General features: G+C 49.9%; 1 protein-coding gene across 19 annotated transcripts in view; it reads left to right on the top strand.

Annotated features, from left to right (window-relative positions):
• INPP4A (inositol polyphosphate-4-phosphatase type I A) overlaps positions 1 to 24,784 on the top strand; it is a 131,067-nt gene that overhangs the window by 49,769 nt on the left and 56,514 nt on the right. For 18 of the 19 annotated variants that reach the window (XM_027621118.2, XM_027621124.2, XM_027621129.2 and 15 more), the window contains exons 2-4: positions 21,403 to 21,473; positions 22,374 to 22,582; positions 23,190 to 23,234. In XM_027621118.2, coding sequence (XP_027476919.1) covers positions 22,477 to 22,582; positions 23,190 to 23,234 — 151 coding nt within the window. In that variant the 5' untranslated portion in view covers positions 21,403 to 21,473; positions 22,374 to 22,476. Of the gene's footprint in view, positions 1 to 5,118; positions 5,242 to 21,402; positions 21,474 to 22,373; positions 22,583 to 23,189; positions 23,235 to 24,784 lie in introns of those variants that run through there. The other variant, XM_027621114.1, reaches the window with a different exon arrangement.

Consider the following 24,784-nt stretch of genomic DNA (forward strand, 5'->3'; position numbering starts at 1 on the left):
GCAAAACTCCCTCTCAGTAGTGAAGGTGAAGGATGGTCTGAAATTAAAACAAAAACAAAAAAGAATTTGCTGTCAGCAGGCCTGCTTTACAGGACATTTAAAGGAAGTTCTTAGTGACAGCAGATGACTGCAGACGATTATTCAGATCCATACGAGAAGACCAAGAGTGCCGGTATTGGTTATTATATGATTATAAAAGACAGTATTGTGTATTTCCCCCCCTTTCTTCTTTTAACTGATTTAAAAAACAATTTTATTAAATGATAGGTGTACAATTATATTGTTGGGACTCTAACATTTAGAGAAGTAATGTATTTGGCAATAATAGCATAAAGGAGGCAAATGGGAGCAAAGCTTTCTTGGAGTGTGGAAATTACACTGCGTTAGGTAACTTAAATCCACAGGATAAAAGGAAGAGAACCAGAAATACTAAATAAGAAGGTTAATATAACAGACTCTGTGAACATATACTTGCTTTCCTTCTGTCGGCTTCTTTAAAGATTTTTTATTTTATTTTATTTTTGAGAGAGAAAGAGTGCATGCATTCGAATGGCATTGGGGAAGGGGCAGAGAGAGAGGGAGAGAGAATCCCAAGCAGCTCCACACTGAGCACAGAGCCCAATGTCAGGCTCCATCCCACAACCCTGAGATCATGACCTGAGCTGAAATCAAGAGTTGGACACCTAACTGAGCCACCCTGGTGCCCGTCAGCTACTTTAAAAATGCGAAGTTATATAAAGAAATAGTGCCAGTATATTTTTGGGTTTCTAATATATAGATATAGATAATGATACGTGTAACAACAATTGAACAAGAAGGAAAAGGGGCGGGAACTACATAGGAGGAATATTTCCCTGTCTCACTGAAATTGTGTAGATAAAGTAATTAAAGGTTACACTAGAAAATCTTATCAAAATGCAAAGGAGAGCAATAAATGAGGAAGAGAGGAACAAAAAAGACAGATGTCTGTGCTCTTGCCACCTTCACATGGTTTTTAATTATACAGGTATAAGCTAAATATTTGAGTTTGACTTTAATTCTGCGTGAAAAGAAATTTTATCAGCCTTCTCTGCATAGAGCCCTCATCTGGCTCTAGTTTATTCTGGGTCTTTTTGTCAAAGATGGATTTTAAATGTTGCATTCAGAGCACGTACAGGCCTGACCTGGAGGCTGTAAAGATAAAGGGAGCAGCTGTGGAGTGAGGGAGAAGCTTGGGGCCGGGAGTTTACAGTATGGGGTTGGGGTGTCCTGGCTCTGGTGGTGTCCGAAGTTGTGACCTTGAACTGGTCACTTTTCCATCTGGTATGTGCTCGACCACAGGCTCCCCCCATCTGCATCCCCACCCCAGGAGGTCAATTATGGGGAGGGGAGCGAGGGGGTGCGCGTTCTCTGCCTCCGTGTGAGGGCACTGCGCCTCCCGCAAGCAGAAAGGTGAGAGTTGTTTTACGACCTCTGGTCCTTGATCTCTTACTGGCAGCTGCCACCAACTCCGATGTTGGACGTGGGCCTTGCCTTAGTTGAGAGGATGCCAAGTATAATGTGTCAGGTATGCTGTTATGGACTAAATTGCCCCCCTGCCCCCATCATCTGTTGACCCCCCCAGTGTGACTGTATTTGGACATAGCCTCTCTACAGAGGTAGTTAAGGTTAAATGAGGTCTTAAGGGCAGGGCCCTAATCCAGTACAACTGGTGTCCTTAGAAGAAGAAGAGATACCAGGGAGGGGCATGAAAGGCCACGTGAGGACCCAGCCAGAAGGCAGCTGTGTGCACGCCCTGGAGAGAGGCCTCAGGAGACACCAACCTGCTAGCACTTTAGTCTCGGACCCCCAGCCTTCAGAACTGTGAGAACTTAGATTTCTGTTGTGTAAGCCCCGCGGTGGGTGCTATTTTGTTACGGCAGGTGGAACAGGCTAACGCACCTGTCTCGTGTTTTCTTTCTTGATACCCACCAGCATGGCTGCCAAGTTCTGCCCCACTGAGTCCCACTCAAAATTATAAACGCGTAAGCAAGAGAGAGGTTTACAAGTGAGAATGCCGTTTTGGAAGTTGTTTTCGCTCTGTCCTCCTCCTGTTTGATGCCTAATGATCAGCTGGGCGACAGAAGCCACCAGAGCGGTGCTGTCCGCCTGCCAGAGGGGGCTGTGGGTCTGGTTGGTGTGCACCGTGGTCAGCAGTTAGCCCAGCGAGATCGGCTTGGCACTGGGCTTTGATCCCCTCCCTGTTCTCCCCCCGAAAACGGCGGTGGTGGATAATCACAGGTTATTTTTAGAACTGCTTTGCAGTTTCTCTGTGCAAACCTTTTCCTGGGTACATGATTTAATCCTCTCATCCAGCCTTGTTTAAGATCTACAGAGTGCTATATTTATTTGACTTTATTTGAAATTTCCGAGCTTTTCAGAATGTTGCTCCAAGAAGTCTGATGCCTACAGATCTCTAGAACCTATGCCTTAAAAGGCTTCACTGCTGATATGTTTGTAGGCATCCTTAGGACTTCTCTCTCCCCTTTTTTTCTAGACCATATAGGGCAGGGCCGCTAAAAACCCCCTTGGAATTAGTGCCAGGAAGTCTTTTTTTTTTTTTTAATAAACTTTGTTTTTTAGAGCAGTTTTAGATTCATAGCAAAGTACAGCGAGTTCTCACCCACCCCATCCCCACACAGTCTTTGGATCATGCCCCTTGGGATCTTCCAAGGGTAGTAGGGGGAGAGTGTCCTTTCTAGAGAGGCGGTAAGTTTCTGCCACATCACTGACTTTTCAGCAGTCAGGTGGAGGGGAGGGTGACAGTCTGCCCGCCTCAGTCTTTGACTTGAATGGCCCTTGGGCCTGGCACCCAGCAGAGTGTCCCTGTGTCTACTGTGGGCCCAGTAGAGCCACAAGAGATGCCCTTGGCAGGCCCAGACCTAATTCTTAGGGAAGGCGTCCTACCCCTCACCACCTCAGGCTGTCTCATTCTCCAGAAAGAATGTGTCATTTCAAGATTTAAATCCTGACTGCTGTCTTTTCAAAGCATTTTTTTTTTTTTGCCTTTGTATCTCATCTGACCCTTAGCAAGGCTTTGTGTCACTTAAATTTTACTTAGTAACTTCTGGTCCACAAAGCCTTCGCGCGCACAAACGTTCTCAGTCGAGATTTGCAACAAACCTCTGCAGTGAGACTGTCTCCCCAGCTGAATGATAGAGGACAAGGGCTTAGAGTCACGCCTTCCCACCAAGAAACCGCTGGTTGGTGGTTGGTGAGGGGGCTGGGATGCTGTGTTCCATTCAGTCTGCTCTAGGCCCAGTGTCCTGACGGGGGCACATCCGACCCTGGAGGGATGGATGCAAGCCTTATATCTGAATAATTAAATTTGGGGTGTGTGTGTATATTTATGTGTATATATGTGTGTGTGTGTGTGTGTGTGTGTGTGTGTGTGTGTACATATATGTATATAAGTATTTAAATATGTAAGTATATATACATTTAAATATTTAACTGGTTCGAATATTACATGTAGTAAATTTAAAGAAATGATTTAAAGAAAATTTCTTTCTTATTGAAAGAAAAATCTGTGACCGCCAGTACAAGGTCACTGTAGAAGTCACGACCCCTGTGTGCCTGCCATTTGGGAAGTATGACAATATCTGTGCGAAGTACGAGTGATGACCCCAGTGGAAACCAGAGTCCCACTGTCTGCCCCAGCCTTGCTGGTTGTCCACAGAATGTCCTCCCTGAGACAGGGAGTACTGGTTCCCTGTGGCCGAGGCAGGCTTTATTGTGAGGAGCAAATGACAAGAGCAGAATAAACACAAATCAGACCATTTTGGGGCACTCTAGCAGTGTCGGATAGTAAATGGGGGGTAAGGGGTAGGGAGGACGGGCCACATCTGGCAGGTGGGCGGCCAAAGTGCCCACAGTTTGTGATCCACAGGTCTGATGGCGGAATTAAAACCCAAAGCAGACCAAGAGCCCAAGGGCCCTTACTCTCTATCAGCTGTGTTTCAGTGACATTTCTGTGCCCCTGTATGTGGATTAATAAATATGCTGATGCACCAGGCACTGCTTAGCCAAGCAATGCTAGGAGAGTTCTGGCCCGATGCAGGGTGTCTCTGAACTGATCCAAGACTTCAGTTGCCTTCATAGATCAGCGCCTGCTCCCTTCCTGCACAGTATTCTGAGATGTGTGTTCATACCTGCCTGATGGGTGTGCCTCTGACCCCTTTAAGAGCCCAGTCCTCATTGACCCCTAGTGATGGGCTGGCTGAGCGTCCGTCCTGGGAGTGTTAGTGATGCCTGTCTGGGGCTGGCTGAATTCTCCAGATGAGAACATTGCATCTGTTGGGGGCGAACTGCCCTGGCTCTCCAGGCAGCACCCTGGCCTGCATTGAAGGAGGCAGGGCCTGAAGCTGGCTGGCAAGAGGGTTCGCGGTGGCTTGCAAAGATGTATGTGCTATGAGCTAGCTTCCAGTTTGTAGTTTTTCTACAAATCTCTTCTAGTGGGAGATGGAAGCAGTTCTAGAAAGCAAATTTTGAAGGCACATTTTCCCCTGATCTCTTTATTACCTGACTGCCAAGAATGTTAAAAAGAAAAAAATGTGAAAGCACAAGTAGAGATTTTAATTAGTTTTCGTTGTCACTGCTCTTGGTGATGGCAATTTTACATATGCTACATGACAGGGAGGCATTTTATGGGGGCCTTTGTTCTCAGTGTGTTCTCCACATTTCAGAACTCAGCTGCAGATTTTGGAGAAAAAGAAAATAATGGCAAAAGTACCTTGTTCTTGCACAGATAGCCCGACTGGTTAGCGTCCTCTTTCTAAAGAAGAGCACAACCAGCTTAGGAATCTTTCTGGAACAAGGCCACAGAAAAAGGGAAGGTGTCCCTGGCACCTTTGTGGAGCAGTCTCATGACTACGCAGCTTAGGGTGAGGTCATCAATGGCGAGCCCCCTTCAAGGCAAAAGATGGCCCTGGTGTAAGGTGTTTGCGAAAGACCTGAATTGCTTGGCCTCTTCAGTTACCAAGTGGTGTTAGTTCCTTTTATGGTTGTTGATGTCCATTGGGTTTTCTTTTATTTACAGAATTGAATAGTGCTTCCTTCCAGCTAACGTCATGTCCTGGCTTTAGGTTTCATTGTTATGATGACAAAGTGACCTTTGGATTGCCCTGGAGACCTGCCAAGACAGGAGAGTTGTTTTTCAAGTGTCGATTGTAGATGTTGCCCATCCATTCTATGTCAGGTGCCATCTCGGCCCAGCCTTACCAGGTAAACAAGAGGTTTGTTTTCAAAAGCCCAGTAGGAGAGTTTAAGAAAGTACCAAGATTTTTCCAATTTATTTAAACAACTAGAATTCTAGAGCGTTCTTCATGCCTACTAGCTGAAGCCCAGCTCTGTGGTCTAGTACTAGTGGCTCCCTGCAGTTGACCCCGCATGGCTCTCCAGTCTGTTTTCTCTGTCCTTTAGAATGCTGGGCTTCCCTGTTCCCTGAATTAATTGTCCTTGAGCGTGCCTGTGCCTTTTAAAGTGAGTTATGTCCACACTGTGCCTGGATCATCTTTGGCCAGACTGACCTCCCTCACAGCCTAGGGCATACATTTCATTTTGTCTTTTCTGAATGTCTTTGTTGCTCTGTTGGGTCACTTCTGACTCACCTGTGTGTCCCCTCTAAGTGTCTGGCTTGGCACCTGTTGACTGACTGACTGAATGAATGGATGGATGAATGAATGAATGAACTAACAACTGCAGTTCCAGATTGCAGGCTCCCATGAACTCTCCTAACAGTGTGTTACAGGCCGTTGGTGGACCAGTCATGCCAGCTGAGCACAGAAGCCTCCCCAGAGCTATTCTCTGTCCTCTGCCTCCTGGTCCCTCCTCTGTTGGCCTGATCGTCACTGGTGGTTGGGAAGATGTGCCATGGCAGGTGTTGCTATTGAGCATGAGGACACCAAGTGTCCGTAGGCACCTCTTCCTGCCCACTTTAGCTCACTTACCGCTTTGAGCACTGCCTGAAGAAATGCCTGGGTCTCAGAGTCACTGCTTGTGGCTCTTTTCAAAATTGCTTTTCTTGGGTTTTCATCATTCTTGCCACCCTCAGCTTTGCAGTAAGAGCTGTGAGCAGGCTGCCATGGGAGAGGCCATGGAAGGCCTCCTGTGAGGGTCCTCTTCACCCTGGTCAGGCACACTCCGGGCCACACTTTGAGGAGCTACCTGTGAAGGGGAAACACTGATTAGTGAGGGAGCCCCGGAACCGCTCCCCACCTCCACCAACTGGGAGGCAGTCCTGAGGAGGGATCCTGACTTCTCCAGCTTTGGTCCTGTGCTCTCCTCCTTGCACAAACACATGGGAGAATTACGCGAAAGAAAGGACTCTCTTTGGTGCCGGACTAACTTCCCGCTGCTCTGCCAAAGAGCTGGTTTCCCTGTCTCAATCCTACCATATCACATCCTCAGAGAAAACACACACGCACACACACACACACACAACCACACAACCACCAAGAAAACCCAAACCAACCAAATAACACAACTGAGTAGCTAAAGCTATAAAACCTTCTCTCCACAGAAGGCTCATGTAAAAATCAGAACTGCTTGCTTTTTATTTTTATATGAAAATATGGAGCACAGAAGTCCTTTCAGAGTCTTCTCTATGTGTTCTACCCGACAGTGATTGGTTAAAACAGTATTCCTATTTTGCAGCTAAAGTAAGCTAATAATATACCATTTTGCTAGAGATTTATATATGGCAAAGCTTACAGAATGTGTGACCCACTTTGTTTCCAAGGTATGTAGAAGACAGACTTCTCTCCCTGATTTTGGTTTGTTGGTACAGAAGCTAAAATCAGCCTGGTTGGGTGCTGCCCACTTGGAGGCCTTGGGCAAGTCATCCTCAGTCTCCTGGCTTGTTGCCTTGTTCCGGAAATAACTTTGTCTTCCCGGCATTTCATTGATCTGTGGTTGTTGCTTCACATTTATAGCCCTTTATGGAATTTTGTGGCTACTCAGAAAGCTTTAAATTCTCTTGTGAAGCCAACCTTTGACACTTATGAATTAGAAAACAAGCTTTCCTAGTGATTATAAAAGTAAACAGAATCCACCCAACTCCAGTCATCTGAAATACATTGGAACTTTGAAGTTATTGTCAATCCTGCTCTGTCAGTGGTCTAGAAAGAAATAATGTTTTTGGAGTGAGCCTGTAAGTAAGTGTCTCTTCAGGCCCAAGTACCAGCCTGCTGAAGGTGCTGGAGTGAGGATGGTGAAGGGTTCCACAGGAACAAGGGGGAGGCACTGGGGCGCCGTGGGAGTGGCTGGATTGGAAACTGCACAGGGATGCCGGCACGTAGATGCCTGAATTTGAAGTAAACCTGTAGCTATCATATTAGATGAGCCCTAGGAGCTGGGTCTTCCTTTGTTTTCCCAGAGCTCCATTAGCATTAGCGTGGAGTTTTTGAAAGTTGCCTGGGTATTTGGTTCTAGTAAACATAACCAAAGCCTGGCTTCGTGGTTGCTCACTGACCTGGCATAATCATGGAGCTTCCCATTCGGAAAAGGCTCAGGCAGCACCAGGCCCAGATCTCACTGACCTCTCTGGGAGCTGGTGTGGGTGCCCAGCTTCCCTTACAAGAGTGCATTTTGCTGTTAGGTGAACAAAAAGTACCAGCAAAGGGGCGCCTATGTGGCTCAGTCGGTTGAGTGTCTGACTTTTGATTTTGGCTCAGGTCACGATCTCAGGGTCCTGAGATGGAGCCCCATGTCAGGCTTTGCACTCAGCAGGGAGTCTGCTTGAGAGTCTCTCTCCCTCTTCCCCTCCCTCCACTTGTGTTTTCTCTCTCTCTCTCTCTCTCTCTCTCTCTCTCAAATAAATCTTTAAAGAAGAAAAAAAGTACCAGCAGGTCTTTGGGACTGTAGGATTTCCCAAGTAGGCTCACCTTGGTCAAGGCCTGTGTTTCCCCACATGGGGCCTGCCATTTTTATGTGTCCAGCCACCATCTCAGTGGTGCACTGGTTCACTTTCCCTGCACTGCTTCCGTTGACAAACCTCAAATAGGACGTGGGAGTTTTTGTAAGGAGAGGGAGGATGCATGTTTTATTCTTGAATTGTAGTGTGTGTGTCAGCAGTGTGAGCCGGGGACAGCGTGTTCACTGTTTCCCAAAGCCCCTTGACATAGTCTTCACTTACTAAACCAGGATATTCTATGGTGAATGAAGAAACCTGTTGGGAACAGTAAAGAGACAGAAATGACAGAAAACCACACTAGTTGTACAAAACAAGCCAGAGAAACCCCTGCTAATCGGGTTAACGTGTCACCAGGGAAACGAGGTCCTGAGTCATGACTTGCTGGTTCAAGGGTTCCCACTCTACTTTTCCAGTGAAACATACCACAGTATTTATGTAGGTCCTTTCTCTACCATCAGAAATACAGGACATTTCTTACTTATATATTTTTTACTTTAGTATTAGTGTTGTTGCCCAGGTTTTGTCTTTTACCCCATTCCATAAAGTTTTGTGTTTTTTAATTTTATTTTGCCCTCCCCAGTTTTGTGGTTTTAAAAATTTATTTTGAAATATTTTAACAAAATATTGGTAGTATTTTTTTAAGGTACTTAATTTCAGCTTATGAAAAGGAAATCAAACATGAATGATACAAAACAAGAAGTCACCCCCATCTTGAAGTTCTCTCTTGTGCCTTCTCTAGGAAGGTCTATTTCCTCTCCAGTCCATAGTGTTGCTTAACATGAAGGCTGGAGTTCGGGTCAGAGACTGACCAGAGGGGCCTTGTAAAGGCTGTGGGTGGGGACCGAGAGGGAAAGATTGGTTTGTGTGTTTTAGATCTGGAATGTTTTCCTCCAGGGGGTCCCAAAGAGGGGTGGAGGGAAGAAAGTAATATTCTAATAAACATCGTAAAATGAAAATAATACATGTGAAAGTGCTTAAAAATGAGGAACTAGCCAAGGGAAAAGATTGTGCCTTTTACCTGCATCTGGCTGTACTTTGCGTTAACGTGCCCTGCGGGTTGTGCCTTGTCGGGAAGAGTGTGGGACAACTAAGGTTGACTCCGGTCCTGACTTCACTCTGGGGCTCCCGCTCCGCTCGTGGGCCTGGCTCCCGTCTGTCCAGCAGCTCCGTTGGCAGGGAGGTGTGTGGAGGACTGCGGGAGCCAGGGGGCACGGGAGCGAGGCACCTGCCCGCAGAGTTGCTGCTTGTGCTCACACGGCTGCCCGTGACGTTTTCTACCTGAGGAGTCTCTGGACAAGGTGTGTCTCTCCCTGGATGCCAGACGAGGCAGGTGAGCGGCCAGATGGCATCTCGGGCTGGGCAGTTCTCCGTCTCCTCTCTTGACCTTCTCCTGCTAGCTGGAAACAGGATGAGAAACTCCAGTGGGCAGCAGACACTGATCAATTCCCTGGAGGAGCACCGGGCTGTGAACAGACTGCGGGGAGGGAAGACAGATGGTGCTCTGTCACACAGGGAAGTGTCTCGGCCACCATCTTGTTTGCCACCTTCCGTGGCCCCTAGCAGGAGCCCTCCACTGTGGAGACTCGACGAAGGTGACCTGACCGGCGGCCTCAGTCTTGCATTTTTCCACAGCGAGCCGTAAAGCTGTGTCGTGCACTTTTGTCCTGTAACTCTCTTGATGTCATGCGAAAGAGCAAAACAACAACAAGACTCCTTGTTCCCAGTCCAGGGAGGCGTCACCCCATCTCCCCTGCCCTGCCCTGCTCGACAACTCACATTTCTGGGAACGGTGGCTCTTGGCCACTGTTATTTTGGCCATGTGGCTGCTGGGGGGCACTTAGTGGCCTTTGTGGGCATTTCTGGCTCATGCCAGGCAGGCGTAGAGTAGAAGGGGTGGCAGGAGAGGTCTCCTGGAGTCTGTCAGGGCTATGTTTGTGTGATGGCTTCTGTGCCATGGCCCCACCTGCCACATTACATTGTTAGAAACGTGAGTTCATTTATGTACAGGTCTTGTAGCTGATTTATAGATCTATTTTAGTTCTATAGTGGTTGAAGAGCTCCAAGAGGAAAGAGCTTATACCTAATTTTATGTTTATGCTTACTTAGCAGTGGGAGTTCTTTGACTTTTTTTAAGTTTGAGGAACACTTGCTACAGGGCCTCTCCATTTGGATCCTAAAAGTTGTGGTGAGTTGTGAGGATTCACTCCAGCCTCTCCCCCACCCCCACTTTGTGGGGGATTCTCCCACCAAACTCATGAGTCTCATGGGAGCACTCATGCTACAGTGTGACCCCAGCCCTGTGGCCTGGGGGCACCTGGCCCAAGCTACACCCTTGGGTTGCCTTCCCCAGAATGAGCTGGGCTGGGGACGGGGAGAGAGTCCATGCATTCAGCCTCTTCAGTGGCTAGACCTGGAGAGTAAAGTTGGGGCCTGTCGGCTGCCTTGACATCACCATGAGCACAGGTTCGTTTTCAGGGAAGGGGAGGATGACAGGGGTCGACAGAGGAGAGCCCAGAAGAAGTGTCTATGCTGCTGATATTGGGGTCCTTGGGCCAGCTCAGCCACATTCCTGTTCAAGTTTTATACGTCAGCCCCAAACCTTTATGACAAATGTGCCTTTCTGCTGAAACTCATCTGAACTGGGTTCTCCGGGCTGCAGCCCACGTGTCCTGGCTGTCAAGTATGGTGTTTTGGCCATGAGTACCCAGAACCTGCCCTCACCACGATGGCTTCTTCACTGAATCCCCAGGGACTGGGGGGATGGGCTGAATGGACATACTGTCAGGGCAAGTCAGAGGGAGCTGCTGTAGCTGGGGTGTAAGCCACCGCCCTGGGCAGGCACACCCTCTTTGCACTGTGATACTGAAAAACGTTGAGCAACTGTGGCCACGTGCCTCCCAGCACTCCCTTGGTTAAAAGGACAGACCCCTCCCAAAGGGGAGGGGGGAGAGAAGCAGAGTGTGGGGTGGCATCTGCCCCGGTAGCTGAAGAAAGTCAGGGCCCAGCTTCCAGGTGGCCAGCTCTAGTGGGCGGAGAGGTAGAAGCAGGCACCAGGCCAGACCTTACAGCCTTAGGTTTGAGTGGAAAAAGAAAAGGGAAGAGAAAGAACAGTCTCGGGCAGTGCATGGGACACACCCAGCCGAACGTTGGGGCTCAGGGCCCCTACCTAGCCCTAGAGGATCCGGAGAGCTCTGTTCTAGCTGCATCTCCTGGAACCGAGCTTTGAGCAAGTGCCCTGGGCGAGGGGGAGCATCTGGGTCTGAGACAGTACCTTCCTTCATTGGCTGGTAGGTCCGTTACAGCCTCCGGTCAGAGTGAAGCTGACCCACAGGTCACAGGGAAGCTGTTGTCCTTATCTCTTTGGCCGTTGGTCCTCTGGGAACTGCATGTCTTCATTGACAGTGGGAGTTGATAGATAATAGATACAGTCCTTTTACACACCCATTTGGAAATTTCTCTGGCACTCCTGAGAGGCCTTCCTGGCTGACATACTGGCGAACTTTCAGTTAATTATGTGAGGGCTTCAAGTGGCCAAGTTGACAATGGAGCAAGACATGAGACTTGTCAAAGTCCTGGACATTTCTAGGAGAGAGAAGAATGCATTGACACTGGCGAGCATTGTCTCCAGTAATACACAGGGAGCTCTTACAATAGACTGTAGTGCTTAGTGCAGTGCTTCCATTATCTTTGCTTGTGCTACTCTGGGAAACTTCTGTGGCAATCCAGTGACAGACGAAGCCTGGCACATGAGAGTGAGAGGACTGAATCAACACAGGGTCAGGTCTCACCAAGAAGGAGCCTCCAGAATCCCCTGGCTCCAGCACCTGGGGCGCCCCTGCCGGTAAAGAAGCGGGAGGGCACAGCAGGCCAGCCCTTCACACGAGGGAGGGTTGGAGATCTTTTACCAGCACCAGTGTGGCCCTCAGGTTGTCCCCCATTCATATTTTTGTTGCAATTCTGGTCATGCACTTCCTGACCAAGTCCCCTTCTTCATCTTTGTGTTCCTAAGGCCTGGTCTGTGAGAGACCCTCACTGTTGTTGAGGAGGCAACATGTAGTGAAGAAACATCATGAGGTGTAAGAAGGAAGAAAAGAAGATGCTTAAGAAAAGCAGCTTAATTAAAAAAAAAAAAAAGAAAAAAGAAAAGCGGCTTAAGAAGTGTGGGGTGTGGGAGGGCTCAGAAACAGCAGAGGCCACCAGAGGGTTCTTCCCTTTCCACAGCTGCTGCCCGAACTTCCCCCACGTAGCATGTCTCTCTCATCTCCTGGATGTGAGCCCCCAGACCCAGGTTTGTGCCCGTGTTGCTCAGCACCAACACTTTTTTTTTTTTTAAGATCTTATTTATTTATTTGTCAGAGAGAGAGAGAGCACGCTCGAGCAGGGGGAGGGGCAGAGGGAGAAGCAGGCTCCCTGCCGAGCAGGGAGCCCGATGCAGGGCTCAATCCCAGGACCCTGGGATCATGACCTGAGCCGAAGGCAGACTGACTGAGCCACCCCTCAGTGGTGCCCCTCTCCCCCACCCCGCAGGTGCCCCTCAGCACCTGCTGCCTCCTTCCCCTTCTGAGCCGGGGACCCAGCCCTCTCCTACTTCTCACTCTCTGTGCCGCACAGGGCCTTGGACCCAGGAGAGAGGTTCACTGTGCATGAGTGAACCGACTGAGCCACTCAGGCGTCCCTCAGCACCAACACTTCGAAGCATGTTTGCAGGGTGACTTATTTTCAGGCTAGTACCTATAGAAAATCCCCCAAAGGTCATGGCTTTATACATGGGCCACAAGTCCGTTTTAAAGCAGGCTGTCCCAGAGACCTCCTGAAGAGGCTGGTCTTTAGGAAGGACATACTGGAGGTGAGGGAACTGGCCTCCGATGTCTTCCAAGGAAGAGCAGCCTGTAAGAGGGTGGCTGGCCAGGGAGGCAAGGAAGCCAGGTGGGAGCCAGATGAAGACACTGGCAGCAGGGTACATGGCCTCGCCAGTGCTGCGCAGAGACAGAGTGGGGGCTGTAGAGGGACTGTCAGAAGCCAGGGCCGTGGGGCAGGGGTGCCGAGGCGGGCTGAAGTTGAAGGATGACCGATGCATTGGTCGTGGGGTGTGAGAGGCAGAGTAGTTCAGGAGCCTGCACTGATTTTGTTTCTCAGCTGGAGCAGTGGCAGGATGGAGGTGCCATTGACTGAGATGGGAAAACTGGGGGGCTGGAGGGGAGCTGGAACAGTCTGGGCTTGTCCTGCTCCTGGGCACTAGCCCCTGCTGCCGTTGTTGAGGGGAATATGCACGCACCCACCCGAGGTGACCGACTCCTCCCGTCGGAGTCGGAGATGCGCTTTAGAATCTGGGTTAAGGCATTGTGTTGTATCAGCTACCATATTCGTTAAATGGAGGAGGCACGCTAGTTAATTAACTCAGGTGAACCCATTTCCACTGCTGCCTGTTCTGTGTCACCAGCAGAGAACTGGGCTTGGGGGAGTGGGAAGCTGGAGATAAAAGGTGGCCGAGAGCACAGGCCCTGGGCGGGGGGTGGGGGGGGGGTGGGGGGGTGGAGTCTGGGGTGGGTGGGTTGTGCCTGCAGGTGGGAAGATACACCAGCCAGGGCGGGTGTTCTCTGGCCTGACTTCCTGAGGCATTCATTCCTGCATTTTCGCCGCCGGCTGCACTGGATAGGTTATGCAGCACACTCATTGACTCGCAATGTTCTTCGAGTGGGGCACTCATGCACAGTGAACCTCTCTCCTGGGTCCAAGGCCCTGTGCAGCACAGAGAGTGAGAAGTGGGAGAGGGCTGGGTCCCCGGCTCAGCAGGGGAAGGAAGAAGCAGGCCTCCACAGAAGGAGGACTGTGGTGGGTGCTGCCCCTCAGAACACCATCCTAATCGATGTCTAGCCCCGAAGCACAGAGCAGCCACTCCTCTTCCCTGGAGGCTGGGGTAGGGTTGGGCCCTGGAGCCCTTACATCAGCCATCTCCTCATTTTACAGAGAAGGAACCTGAGGCCCAGAGAGGGTGCTTTGTGAAGGTGACGAGGCTCCCAGCAGCTGACCAGGTCTGACACCGGCCACACTGCCTCCAGGAACAGTGCTCCATTCGCCCGTCCCTTCCCAACAGCAACCTTTGGGCCTAAAAAGCGTTTGGTTTAGAAAACACGGTGACTATATACTGAAGCACCAGCAAAGTGCCGTGGACCTGGGTGAAGGTTCTGGACGGCTGGAACCTTGGGTAAAAATGTCAGTAGACTCAGCTGGAGGGAAAGAAAGGCCTTCCGGGCTCACAGGTGTCCCCCCTAAAAGTGCAGTGTGGGACTAGACACGGGGGAGGTGAGGCAGAGCCCAGGGGAGAGGCTCGCGGGTCCCTGCTCCAGGCTCCGTGTGGGCGTTCACGTGGCTCTACATCTGTGCTTGCTCCCCAGCACGTCCCGGTGAGGTGGGTGGTGGGACTCCTGTTTTACAGATTGTGAAACTGAGGCTGAGGGAAGCTCAGAAGCTCTTGCCCAGTCCCCCGGAGAGGAGCGACACTAATTGAGCAAGTACGCGCGCGGCCTCTTGCCCCTAGCGCTGGGCCTCTGCAAGGTTGATCCAAGGTTCTGGTCGCACAAGAGCAGGTGTTGAGAGCCCTCTGTGGGACAGGGTGTCTGGGGCCTGCTAGGCTTGGGGCCAGAGTGCAGGAGGGAAGAGACAAAGGCCTCCCTGTCCTCTACCCTTGTCTTCGTTCCTGGGGCATCTGGCCTTTCCTGCCCAGTTAATACCTGAGCCTTGGTGGCAGGCAGCATTCTTTGCTTTTTACGGTCAGGAGGCATATTTGACTTTGTTTAAAAGATTAAGATCTTTTCTAGGCAGTTGGCTTGTTTGAAAGAGAAAAAGATGAAAGATCTGTTTGCTTCCACTATCCTCGTGCATTTTAGGGTGGGGAGGGGCACCGAGGGGTGGAGCATCCGACAGTGAAGAAGTCCCCAAAATGGGCACATGAAGATCAAGGAACCCTTACTGCTAAGTTCCAGCTTGTCTTAACTCCTCCTGCCCTGCATGCCAGAGCCTGTCCCTCTGCGGTGTCACAGCGGCGCGTCCCACCCATCACCGCTACCAGCTGTAGGCGAGCTGGCCGTCTTCTGCACGGTTCAGCACCCTCTTCCTCAGCCTGTCTCAGCGGCCTGCTCCAGTTTGTGTTACTTCAGAAAGAATGCCTCGGAGTGTGTCTCCCCACCCCAGTAGCATGCTCCTCTGTCCCCAACCAGTCTGTCATTTCCTGTGCACCAAAACTTGACGCGCTGCACTTACATTTCTGGGATGTCATGTAGACGCACACATTCTTTCATTCATTCATTCCAAACATAAGCCAGAGGAGTTTTCTGCTGCCATTGGCTGCTGTTCTGGAATATTCAGAAGCCAGACCTTCCTGGTCCTTGCCCGTCTGCTGAGTCTTCCTTTACTGGTGACCGACGTGGTCACATGCCCGGGAGCATAATATGAGCTGTTTCGGCAGTGGGTGCACTCAGCCTGTGCACACTAGTGCCTTTCCCTAGAGCAGAGCCTCCAGCTTGCTGGTCATCCTTGCCCTTGGCCGTTCTGGAGACACTGCTCCTATGCTGGCCTTGCCCATGCCTGTTACCATAGTCCCCATAGCTCTGGCCCATTCAGCTTTTGTCATGGGCAGCTGTACCCCACCTGCCCCGTGCCCACCCGAGGTTTGTGCCCACGTTGTGGTGTTTGCTCCCATGTTGTGGTGTTTGCTCCCGTGCTGTTGTCATTCTCTTATTTGCTGGGATTCAAGGAATTGGTGGCCCTGAAGCCCCAAGGGTCCCAAGACCCCTGTTGGCTGTAGACCAGGTCTGGGTAGAGCCCTGGGTAGCCTCAGTTCCCAGCTGGCTCCTGTAGGAATGAGGCTGATCTTGGGTGCCCAGTGGGAGAGATGGGTCTCTTCTCTCCTGGTTGGATTAGCAGCTCTAGAGCCATCTCAGAACTTGCCCTCTCAACATTAACTCCAGCTTCCATCATGGCATGTGTCTGGGGCCCTGAGGTCCGGGGCTAGCCCGCTGATGTTGGGGTGGGGGAGGAGCAGGAGAGTTATCAGGGTGCCCTGAGCCTTGGAATTATTCACTCAGTCCCCTGGTTGATTGTCTGCTAAAGTGGGTGTTGTTTTACTTCTCTGTGCTCTTTTCATTTCCTGGCCCCCGGTGGTGGTCTCCCTGCCACCCACGGGCTCTTTGCTCATTGAACCGGGCCTACCTCCTGCAGAGAACAAAGCATCATTCTTTCCCAAGCACTGTGTGGTAAGTGTGAACTGGTGGCTGTGAGTTTTATTTTCATCACCACCCTTTACTGAGTGCCTTGAACGTGCCAGACTTTCGTCAAGGTAACTAATGTTAGCTGCTGTAACAACCACTTCCCAACTCTCAGTGGCTTCACTCAACACAGGTTCTTTCTTACTCAAGTTAAGCTCAGTGTAGGTTGTCGGTGGGGAAGGGACGGGGAGCGGGGGCTCTGTTCTACCCAGTCTCAGGGACCTCGTTTCTTTCCATGGAGTCACCCCCTTACCCTGGGCCTTGGAATTATTCACTCAGTCCCCTGCATCCAGCCAGGAGTCTGGGGGAAGGGAGACTTGGAGCACCCCATGAGCAGCTTTCCCACTTTTGTCTCAGCTGCTGTTCATCCCTCCACGCTCTGTCACAGAGCTGCGCCAAACTGGAAGGGGGCTGGAGAGGGTGACCCGTCAGTGTACCGGGAGAAAGGAAAAGGCCAGACTCTGGGGAGCAAGGCCAGTCTGCCACAGAAGCTGACAGTTTGTTTACTTAGTAGGTGTTTGCTAGACCCCTGGTCTATGTTTAGACCTGAGTGAGGCACCCAGGAGGAAATGGAAGAAGCAAGGAGCTTAAGTCTGGCATTCATAAGACACAAGGTGACCTACTGCTCATCCCACGGTCACACCAGGAGGTGCGTTATCTTGAGATACAGACCGGCTTGCCGTGTGAGGGAGACTGAGGCACAACCATTGGCTGCTGGGCACTGTCTGCAGGAGGGGCTTCGTGCAGAAGGCGGCAGCTGTCTTTCTCAGGTTGCTGTTGGTAGTGATCTGCCAGTGAGCAGTGTGACGCCTCCTCGATCAGTGATTGTGGCTATCCTGGATTGGGGGTTTTTGAGAGAAAACCCTTCCTCTTTCTGACTCCTGTGGTAGCCTCCTTCTCAGGGGCTGCTGATTCATGCTCTGACTCACTTAGGCCTTCCATCTGACTTTCTCTCCCATGCTGCCTGTGTTTGGAGAGCGGAGGCCCGGGGAATGTTTGCTGGGAGCCCGTTTCCTGTCCACGGTGACAGTGGTAGGGTAGGCTGGGCAGGGAGAATGCCCCAGTTGTATTTGGGCTTTTTGCTTTGGGTGGATTCTGATAGTTCATCCTTTATCTCCATGTGACCTTGAGAAAGTCACCTTGTTTGGACTTCTGTGGCATCATCCATGCAACTCCATCATCAGATTATTCTCTGAAGAACCCCCATTGTATAAGACAGATGAAAATGGAAAATTTTGTGGCTAGTCCTCCCCACTCAGCTCCAGCTCAGCAGCCCTAAGAGGTTTCTGAGCCAGAGGGGGCCTCCAGGAGCCCTTGTTCTGTGGAGGAAGAGGGCAGGCAGACCTTTTCCAAGACTGGCTTCCTGAGAGGTTTCTGACAGTGAACCGCCACCCGTCACGAATCCCGTGGACCTGTGTGAACCACCACATCCCTCCTGTCTTGCTTATGCTTCTCTGCCATCACCCCCCCGCCCCCACACAGGTGGAAGGGACATGACCAGGTTTGCTGTGGAGTTGGTGATCTGGGTCCTCGTGTCAGAAAGGGTCACACGTCTCTCACAGAGTGAGAAGAGGCAGTTAGTTTCGTGAGTTCTTGCTTCTTTCTTTGTTCTTGCCCCCACGAAAAAAATTCCAGTCCCCTGAACAACTCCCACACACTATCTGTCCTCTTAGATGTAAGTGCAGTTCTTCTTCCTAATGAGCTCTGGTCTTCAAATGGGGCCAAGAGGAAAACCAGGGACCTTGGGAATGTAAGAATCCTTGGTGAATTACTTTAAATTAATGAGACTAATAAGGAAAATCGAGTTCAGTGGCTCACATCAGATCCATGTTCTGGGTCTTGATGATTTAAATTGCAGATCCTAATTAAATGCCCCAGATAACCATGAAGTGGCTTCTGAGGTCCTCTTGACCCAAAAGCTTCTCTGGTCTGTGAACTCGATCAAATGTAAAATTAGTCTGTAGATGTTCCCCTTTAAGCATTTCCATCCCCAGGATGCCTTTGATACCCTCCGCCCTCCTAGGGGCAGGGGCCCTGCAAGGGGAGGACGTTTGGGAGCCTCCCTTGGACTGGCAGGTAGTCGGGGTACAGTTGCCTTCTGTCAGGTGGCATGTCTGCACTGGCCCAGGTGCAGGGGAGTGACGACAGCCTCGCTACAGGCTGCGCCGGGCAGCCAGGCAGGGCAGTGGAATGGTGGAGACACACGGAAGAAGCTCAGAAAGAAGAGTTCCTTCCTCAAGCTGATTCACACGCAGGGGGCCGCCTCGGCCTCTGGCCAGCATGGGGTGGCCAGTCCCGCAAGAGGATGGCCTGAAGCTAAGAAAGGGGCTAGTTCCCCATGGTCACACCCCCAAATATGGCTTCTTCTCCATGTGGTCTCCTGCTGGCTCTTTCCGTCGTGGCCTATCTTTTTTTTCTTTTTAAAATTTATTTATTTATTAGAGAGAGAGAGAGGTGGAGGGGCAGAGGGGGAGATAGAGAGAGAGAGAATCTCAAGCAGACTCCCTGCTGAGCATGGAGCCCGACATAGGGCTTGATCTCACGATCCTGAGATCATGACCTGAGCCAAAATCAAGAGTCAAGCACTTAACCAACTGAGCCACCCAGGCACCCCAATCTGTGTCCTATCTTTTTATTTTTTTTTAAGATTTTATTTATTTATTAGGGAGAGAGAGGGACACAGCAAGAGAGGGAACACAAGCAGGGGGAGTGGGAGAGGGAGAAGCAGGCTTCCTGGTGAGCAGGGAGCCCGATGTGGGGCTCCATCCCAAGACCCTGGGATCATGACCTGAGCCGAAGGCAGACGCTTAACGACTGAGCCACCCAGGCACCCCTGTGCCCTATCTTTTTAAATGACTGTGACCAGAACACAGGTAGAATATTTCATTAGAACATGGCACAGAGCTGACATAAACATTTTTTCATGCTGTTGCCTTTATTATCGTCATTAAAATAATTAAGCTTTTTATTGAAGTATAAAAAATCATGTCCAGCTCAAAAAATTTTTACACAGTAAATTCAGTCTTGAAACCAGCACCCAAAACAGGAGACAAGAGCATTACCAGAGCCCACAGCCTCCTCTGGCCCCATGTGCCCTCCCCAGTCAGTACTCACCCCTCAAAGATACCGCTGTCCTGACTTCTAACACCACGGACTCGTTTGGCCTGTGCTTGAACTTTGTAGAAATAGAATTGCCTAGATACGCGCTCATGTGACTGGCTTTCCCCCTTGACATCTTTTCTAAAAGCCATCTTGTTTTGTTTACAGCTGATGGACGTCTGGATTGTTGCCGGTGTTTGTTATGAACGTTACGCTCTAAATGTTCTTTATACCTTTGTGAACATAAATATGCATTTCTGTTAGCAGTTCTACTCTGAGCTGTATACTGGGTCGCGGTGGAGGTGTGCGTTCAGCTTGGGTAGATACTGCCAGTCTTCCAGCGTGGCTGCACCATTTTACCCTCCATTAGCAGTGTCTCGGGTTCCGTTTCTTCCACATCCTCACCGAGACTTGGTATTGCCTTTTCCCCCCCATTTTTAGTTATTCTAATGAGTGTACAGAGGTATCCTGTGGTTGTAATTAGTGGTTTCCTGATCCCTAAGGAGGTCGAAGAAATTGTCATGTGTTGATTAACTTTATCCTGATCTTTTTTTTAATTAAAGATTTTTATTTATTTGACAGAGACAGGGAGAGCAGGAACACAAGCAGGGGGAGAGCGAGAGGGAGAAGCAGGCTTCCCGCAGAGCAGGGAGCCCGATGTGGGACTCTATCCCAGGACCCTGGGATCATGACCCGGGTCGAAGGCAGACGCTTAACGACTAAGCCACCCAGGCACCCCTAGCATGGTCATTTAAACAGCCATGTAATAGCACATATTATAGATGTTCCAGAATGCACTTACATGTAGCCGGGCATTTAGACTGGTTCCAGTGTTTGTCATTACAAGTAATGCTACAATAAGCATCTTTGGCCTGTTGGCAAGAATTTTCTTTTTGTTTATAAATTTTGATATGTGATAAATAATTTGATAAATAAATTTCTGAAATGCATGTTCCACTTTAAAATATTATCAGCAATATAGAGGAATCCTATAGAGTTTCCCCTAGGTCTGCCAACAAAGCATAGTCTCATGAGAACAAACCTCTCTTGGAAGACTACTTTAGGTGAATATAGGAGTATTTAGCATTCCTTTAATTATTAGGAATGAGTTTGGTCACTTTTCTAAAACGTTTACAACCTGTATTCCTCTTTTCTGAATTCATACCTTTGCCACTTGCATTTTTGGTGAGTTTTCTTTTGTCAATTTGTGCAAGCATTACTATAAATTTCAGATATTAGTACTGCAAGTACTTTCCCTGTCTTTACCATTTTCATTGCATATTTTGACTCTGTGTGCCTTTTGATGTCAGCAAACTGGTGGGTCTTCCCCTTGGAGACTTTTACTGTGACTCTCTAGCCGAGCCACTGACTTCTCTGGTGAGGTGCCCAGGCTACAGATCCCTAGGTGCTCCAGTGGGAGGGGTAGGAGCTCAGCCTGCAAGAGAAACTGAGTTTGCCTGAGGGCCAAGCACACTGCTTTGCCTGTTGTCTATACCCCAGACTCCAGCAATTTCAGGTAACTCACATGCTGGGTCCTGAGGTCTACTCTGACTGTCCCCCAGGACTGAGTCAGAGCCTGGGTATTCTGCTCCGCAGGAAGGCACCCAAGAGCCAGGCAGCCACAGCAGGGCAGATCCCTGTTCCATTTTTGCACATTTAGTTCTCACTGCAGCCCTGTGAGATGGGTACCACTAGCCTCATCTTAGACACCGGAAAGCCGAGCCTCAGAGGGGCCCAGCAGCTTCTTCCAGAGCCTGACGTTTGTGAGCAAGGACGCCTGGGACTCAGATTCTTCTCTCCTCATTCTCCCTCAGCCACATCCCAGCCACACTGTGGGTGCTTTAGAGCTGGTCTATGTTCCCTGGATCACTCCTGGGGAGGGGGATGGTTGGGAATGTGCACTTTCTGTTTCTCATTCTTTTGGGCTTCAGCAAAACCTTTACTTTTGAGCCAAAGGGTTAGATTGTTGTTTGGAACTCAAAGGAACTTATAGTAGCTCTTGGCTTCCCATATGTCTAGGCATTAAAAGTATAACATGAGTATTATAATATGCATTCTCAAGAACTGATGTTTGACCAGCTTGTTAAGTTTATAATTTTCTTTTTTTAGATGATGGATTTGGACGTGCTTCTATGAAGAAATGCCACGTGTCTCAACTGGTCCAAGAACAAACATGTCCAGTAAGTTGCTGGGTGAATATTAACTCAAGAGTGGGAACAGAGGCCCTTCGGGGGCACAGGTGTTGACACACTTTGAGAAGACAAGAGTGTTTGCATACATGGAGACCTTTGTTTTAAACCAGCCTTATTGTACAGTCTAATTATCTTCACTTCTCAAGGCTGGTTCCTCTAGAGACAGCAGGAATTGTCGCATAGAGGGCTAGAAAAAACATGAAACTCACTTCTTGCTGCTTAACCCACTTCTTAGAGTACAATGTGTGTTCTGTGCCATGCAGGGCATCTGATTCAGTGCATGGTGGCACTTTGCCAGAGACTTCTTTATCCATCGCACACAGCACTATCCACTTTAGTCAGGCATAGATTACATGCACATGTATTGTAGGAAAGCAAGCCCAAGCCCAAGACACATGTGACGTTTCTGTTGCTCTGGGAAGAGAGAGAGCAGGTTGGAGACATGTGCCTTCGTCTCTCCAGTGTTCCACCATGCTGTCGTAGCCAGTGGGGGCAGACCTCTTCATGCATCTCATATCCTTCTGACAGAGGTGAAGTGATTTAACTTTACAGATTCTATGAGACTTGTGAACAGAAGAGCATAATAAAACAAAGGAGAAAATGTCAAGAGCCGTCTTTCATCATTTTATCTAAACCATCATTTAACGTGGCATGTCTTCGTTGAAGAGAACGTGATTTCCTTACGTGATGCCATGGGCATATGTGTCAGTGGCACGTGTGAGTGTTGGCGAGTGTAGAGGAAGAGGTCGCTAGAAGGGGCTGAGATCATCACACTCTCCGCCCCCGGCTCTTCGCTTGCCCGTGTTGGGCACACACTCTCTCCATGAGAGCACGGTCTCTCGGTCCGCGTCCCTGTGTTTCTTACCAGTGTTTGTGCCTCTTTCTCAGGACTCCTGCCACCTTAGGGGACTAGGTCTTGGTGACAGCGCTTCCCGGGGAATCAGGCGCGGTCTGACCCAGGAACAGGAAGCACATCATCACCAATGACATCATGACAGCAAGAGAGCACAGCCCTCGCCATGGGGCCAGGGCCCGTACGATGCAGCGGGCTTCCACCATTGATGTGGCAGCCGACATGCTGGGCCTTTCTCTGGCAGGTGAGCCTCACGGGGCCCGCTCCAGGTTCCTGGGGCAAGGTCACCAGACACAGGTCCCGCAAAATAACAGTGCTGGGAGGGCCATGCCTGCCTCCTGGACTCCCCGGCGGACAACCAGAATGAGCCCCCAGTGACTGCCCCAGGCTGGAGGGCACCCTGCTATGGCATTCTTCTGGTTGAATCAGGGAATGGGGAGGGAGGGGCTGTCAGCCCCCTTCCTGGGAACTGCTTCCATTGCAGCCTGACTGCTGGCAGTTTTCCAGCTTGGGTGGGCACCCCCACGGCTCATTTGCCAGTAGGTAATATGGGAATGTCCATGGTGCCCGTCTGGCAAGTGCCTGTTTGGCAAGTGCCCAGGCCATGATCAAAGCCCTTCTTGTTGGGGGTGTGCAGAGCTGAGGAAGGGAGGGGGGCGTTTGGTCTTGGAGTCTGAGACTTCTTAGGAATCTCAGAAGCAAAATGTTTAGAAAATGAAGAAATTATCTCATATAATAGTTTCTGGTGAGGGGAGTAGAATGTTGGGTCTTTTAAATAAAATCTAAATGCAAGGAAAAGTTTATTAAGGGTGATTCTCCCCCCTCCCCCCGGTCATTTCTTTTTTATTCAGGAAATATACAAGATCCAGATGAGCCCATTTTAGAATTCAGCTTAGGTAGGTATCTTTTTGAATTTTTTGTTTGTTTTAAAATGTATGTTGCTTAAAAACAAAAACTGGACCCTGACATGAATTTGTGTCCAAGAACTTGTTGCTGCCAAAGTGTTTCTGAGATGAAGCCATGAGGCAGGTGTGAATGTCCAGTGTGGGAGGGAACCTGGGGCCCATAGGCCTTGGGTCTCCTCAGCATACGTCCCCTCCAGGCTGGCCGTGGTGGGGGGGGAGGTGGGGTGGGAGGTAAGCACCCAAGAGCTGCAAGGACGGCTTCCTTACTCCTAGGGGAGGGCAGGAGGGGTGGGAAAACTGGCTCAGGGCCAGTGTTGTCAGCCCCAGCCATAAGGCCCTAGCCATAAGGCCCCTTGTTCCCTGCTCTGGGAATGGTGGAGGCAATGACAGCTAGCGCTTTCCCTTTCGGGCAGCGTCAGAATGTCCTAAATACTGGCTTGAATCCCTAAAGTTGTCCTAAGAAACTGTAGTAGAATGTGCTGGCTCTGGGATCAGGGAAGCACAGCATTACTGTGGCTTACCCAGAAGGTCGGAGTGCCTGGTGGGGTCAGCCGCAGACGGTTTTCCTCCAGAGCCTGACACTATCCTGTGTTCCTCTCCCCTTCCCTCATCCCCTGGGCAGTGGTCAGCACTGGCCTGTTGCCTGGCCATGGTGTCCAGGAGGTGGTATGACATAAAAGGAGCACCTCCTCAAGAGTCAGATAACCAGGATTCTAGTCCAGACCATGCCACAAACTAACTGCATGGCCTCGAACCTGCTGCTTGACCTTGCTGGACCAGTTTCCTCATGTGCTATAAGGGGTGTTACCATTTGAGAGACAACGAAGATTATGGTGCTTAAAACAAAGCAAAATCAGACAAACAACTTTGCCTAATGACAAAAGTCCTTAAAAATGTAAGGGCATTATTATCAAATTAATACTAAACTTTGAAAACATCCCCATTTCAGACTGAATGTCCCTAAACAAGTTCAGAGGGTTTCCCAACCCTGGCTTGCTGGCTAGTTCTGTAGTGGGAGGGAGTCCTGCATTGTGAACTGGGAACAGGGGGTTGGGGGAAGCAGCCTGTAACCCTGCTGGGATTCCCACAGCTGCCCACTCCCAACCTAGAGCTTTTTTGCTCTTCACAAATTGTAATACTAACTCAAGGACTTTCAGTTTCACAAGAGAAGAGTGAAATTTCCACCCCCTTGTCTTAAATCATCTCAAACGCCAGGAAGAATAAGAAACAGAAACACACACTCTGTGCAGTGAGACATTTCTGGAACCCCCAAAATGTAACCCATGAGGAGGAGGGAGCAGATGGAGAGGAGTGTGGTCACACTTGCTTGTCTGTAAGGGGGGTGGATTTGTCCCAGAGATACTGGGGAGCTCAGAGACTAAAGCAGGGGCTTATTGGAAAGTTTGTGTAAGGAAGAGTTTGGGGTTCAGATTCCCACCATACTCTCTCAGTCCTGCAGGGACTGGTGGTTATTCTCGTAAGAAACTTGGGAGGCAGAGAGGCTTTGGGCTGAGGTCCATCAGCGCGGAGGAGAGCATGGT

Source organism: Zalophus californianus, chromosome 8 (genome assembly GCF_009762305.2).
Source record: "Zalophus californianus isolate mZalCal1 chromosome 8, mZalCal1.pri.v2, whole genome shotgun sequence".
In the NCBI taxonomy this organism is placed as follows: Eukaryota; Metazoa; Chordata; class Mammalia; order Carnivora; family Otariidae; genus Zalophus; species Zalophus californianus.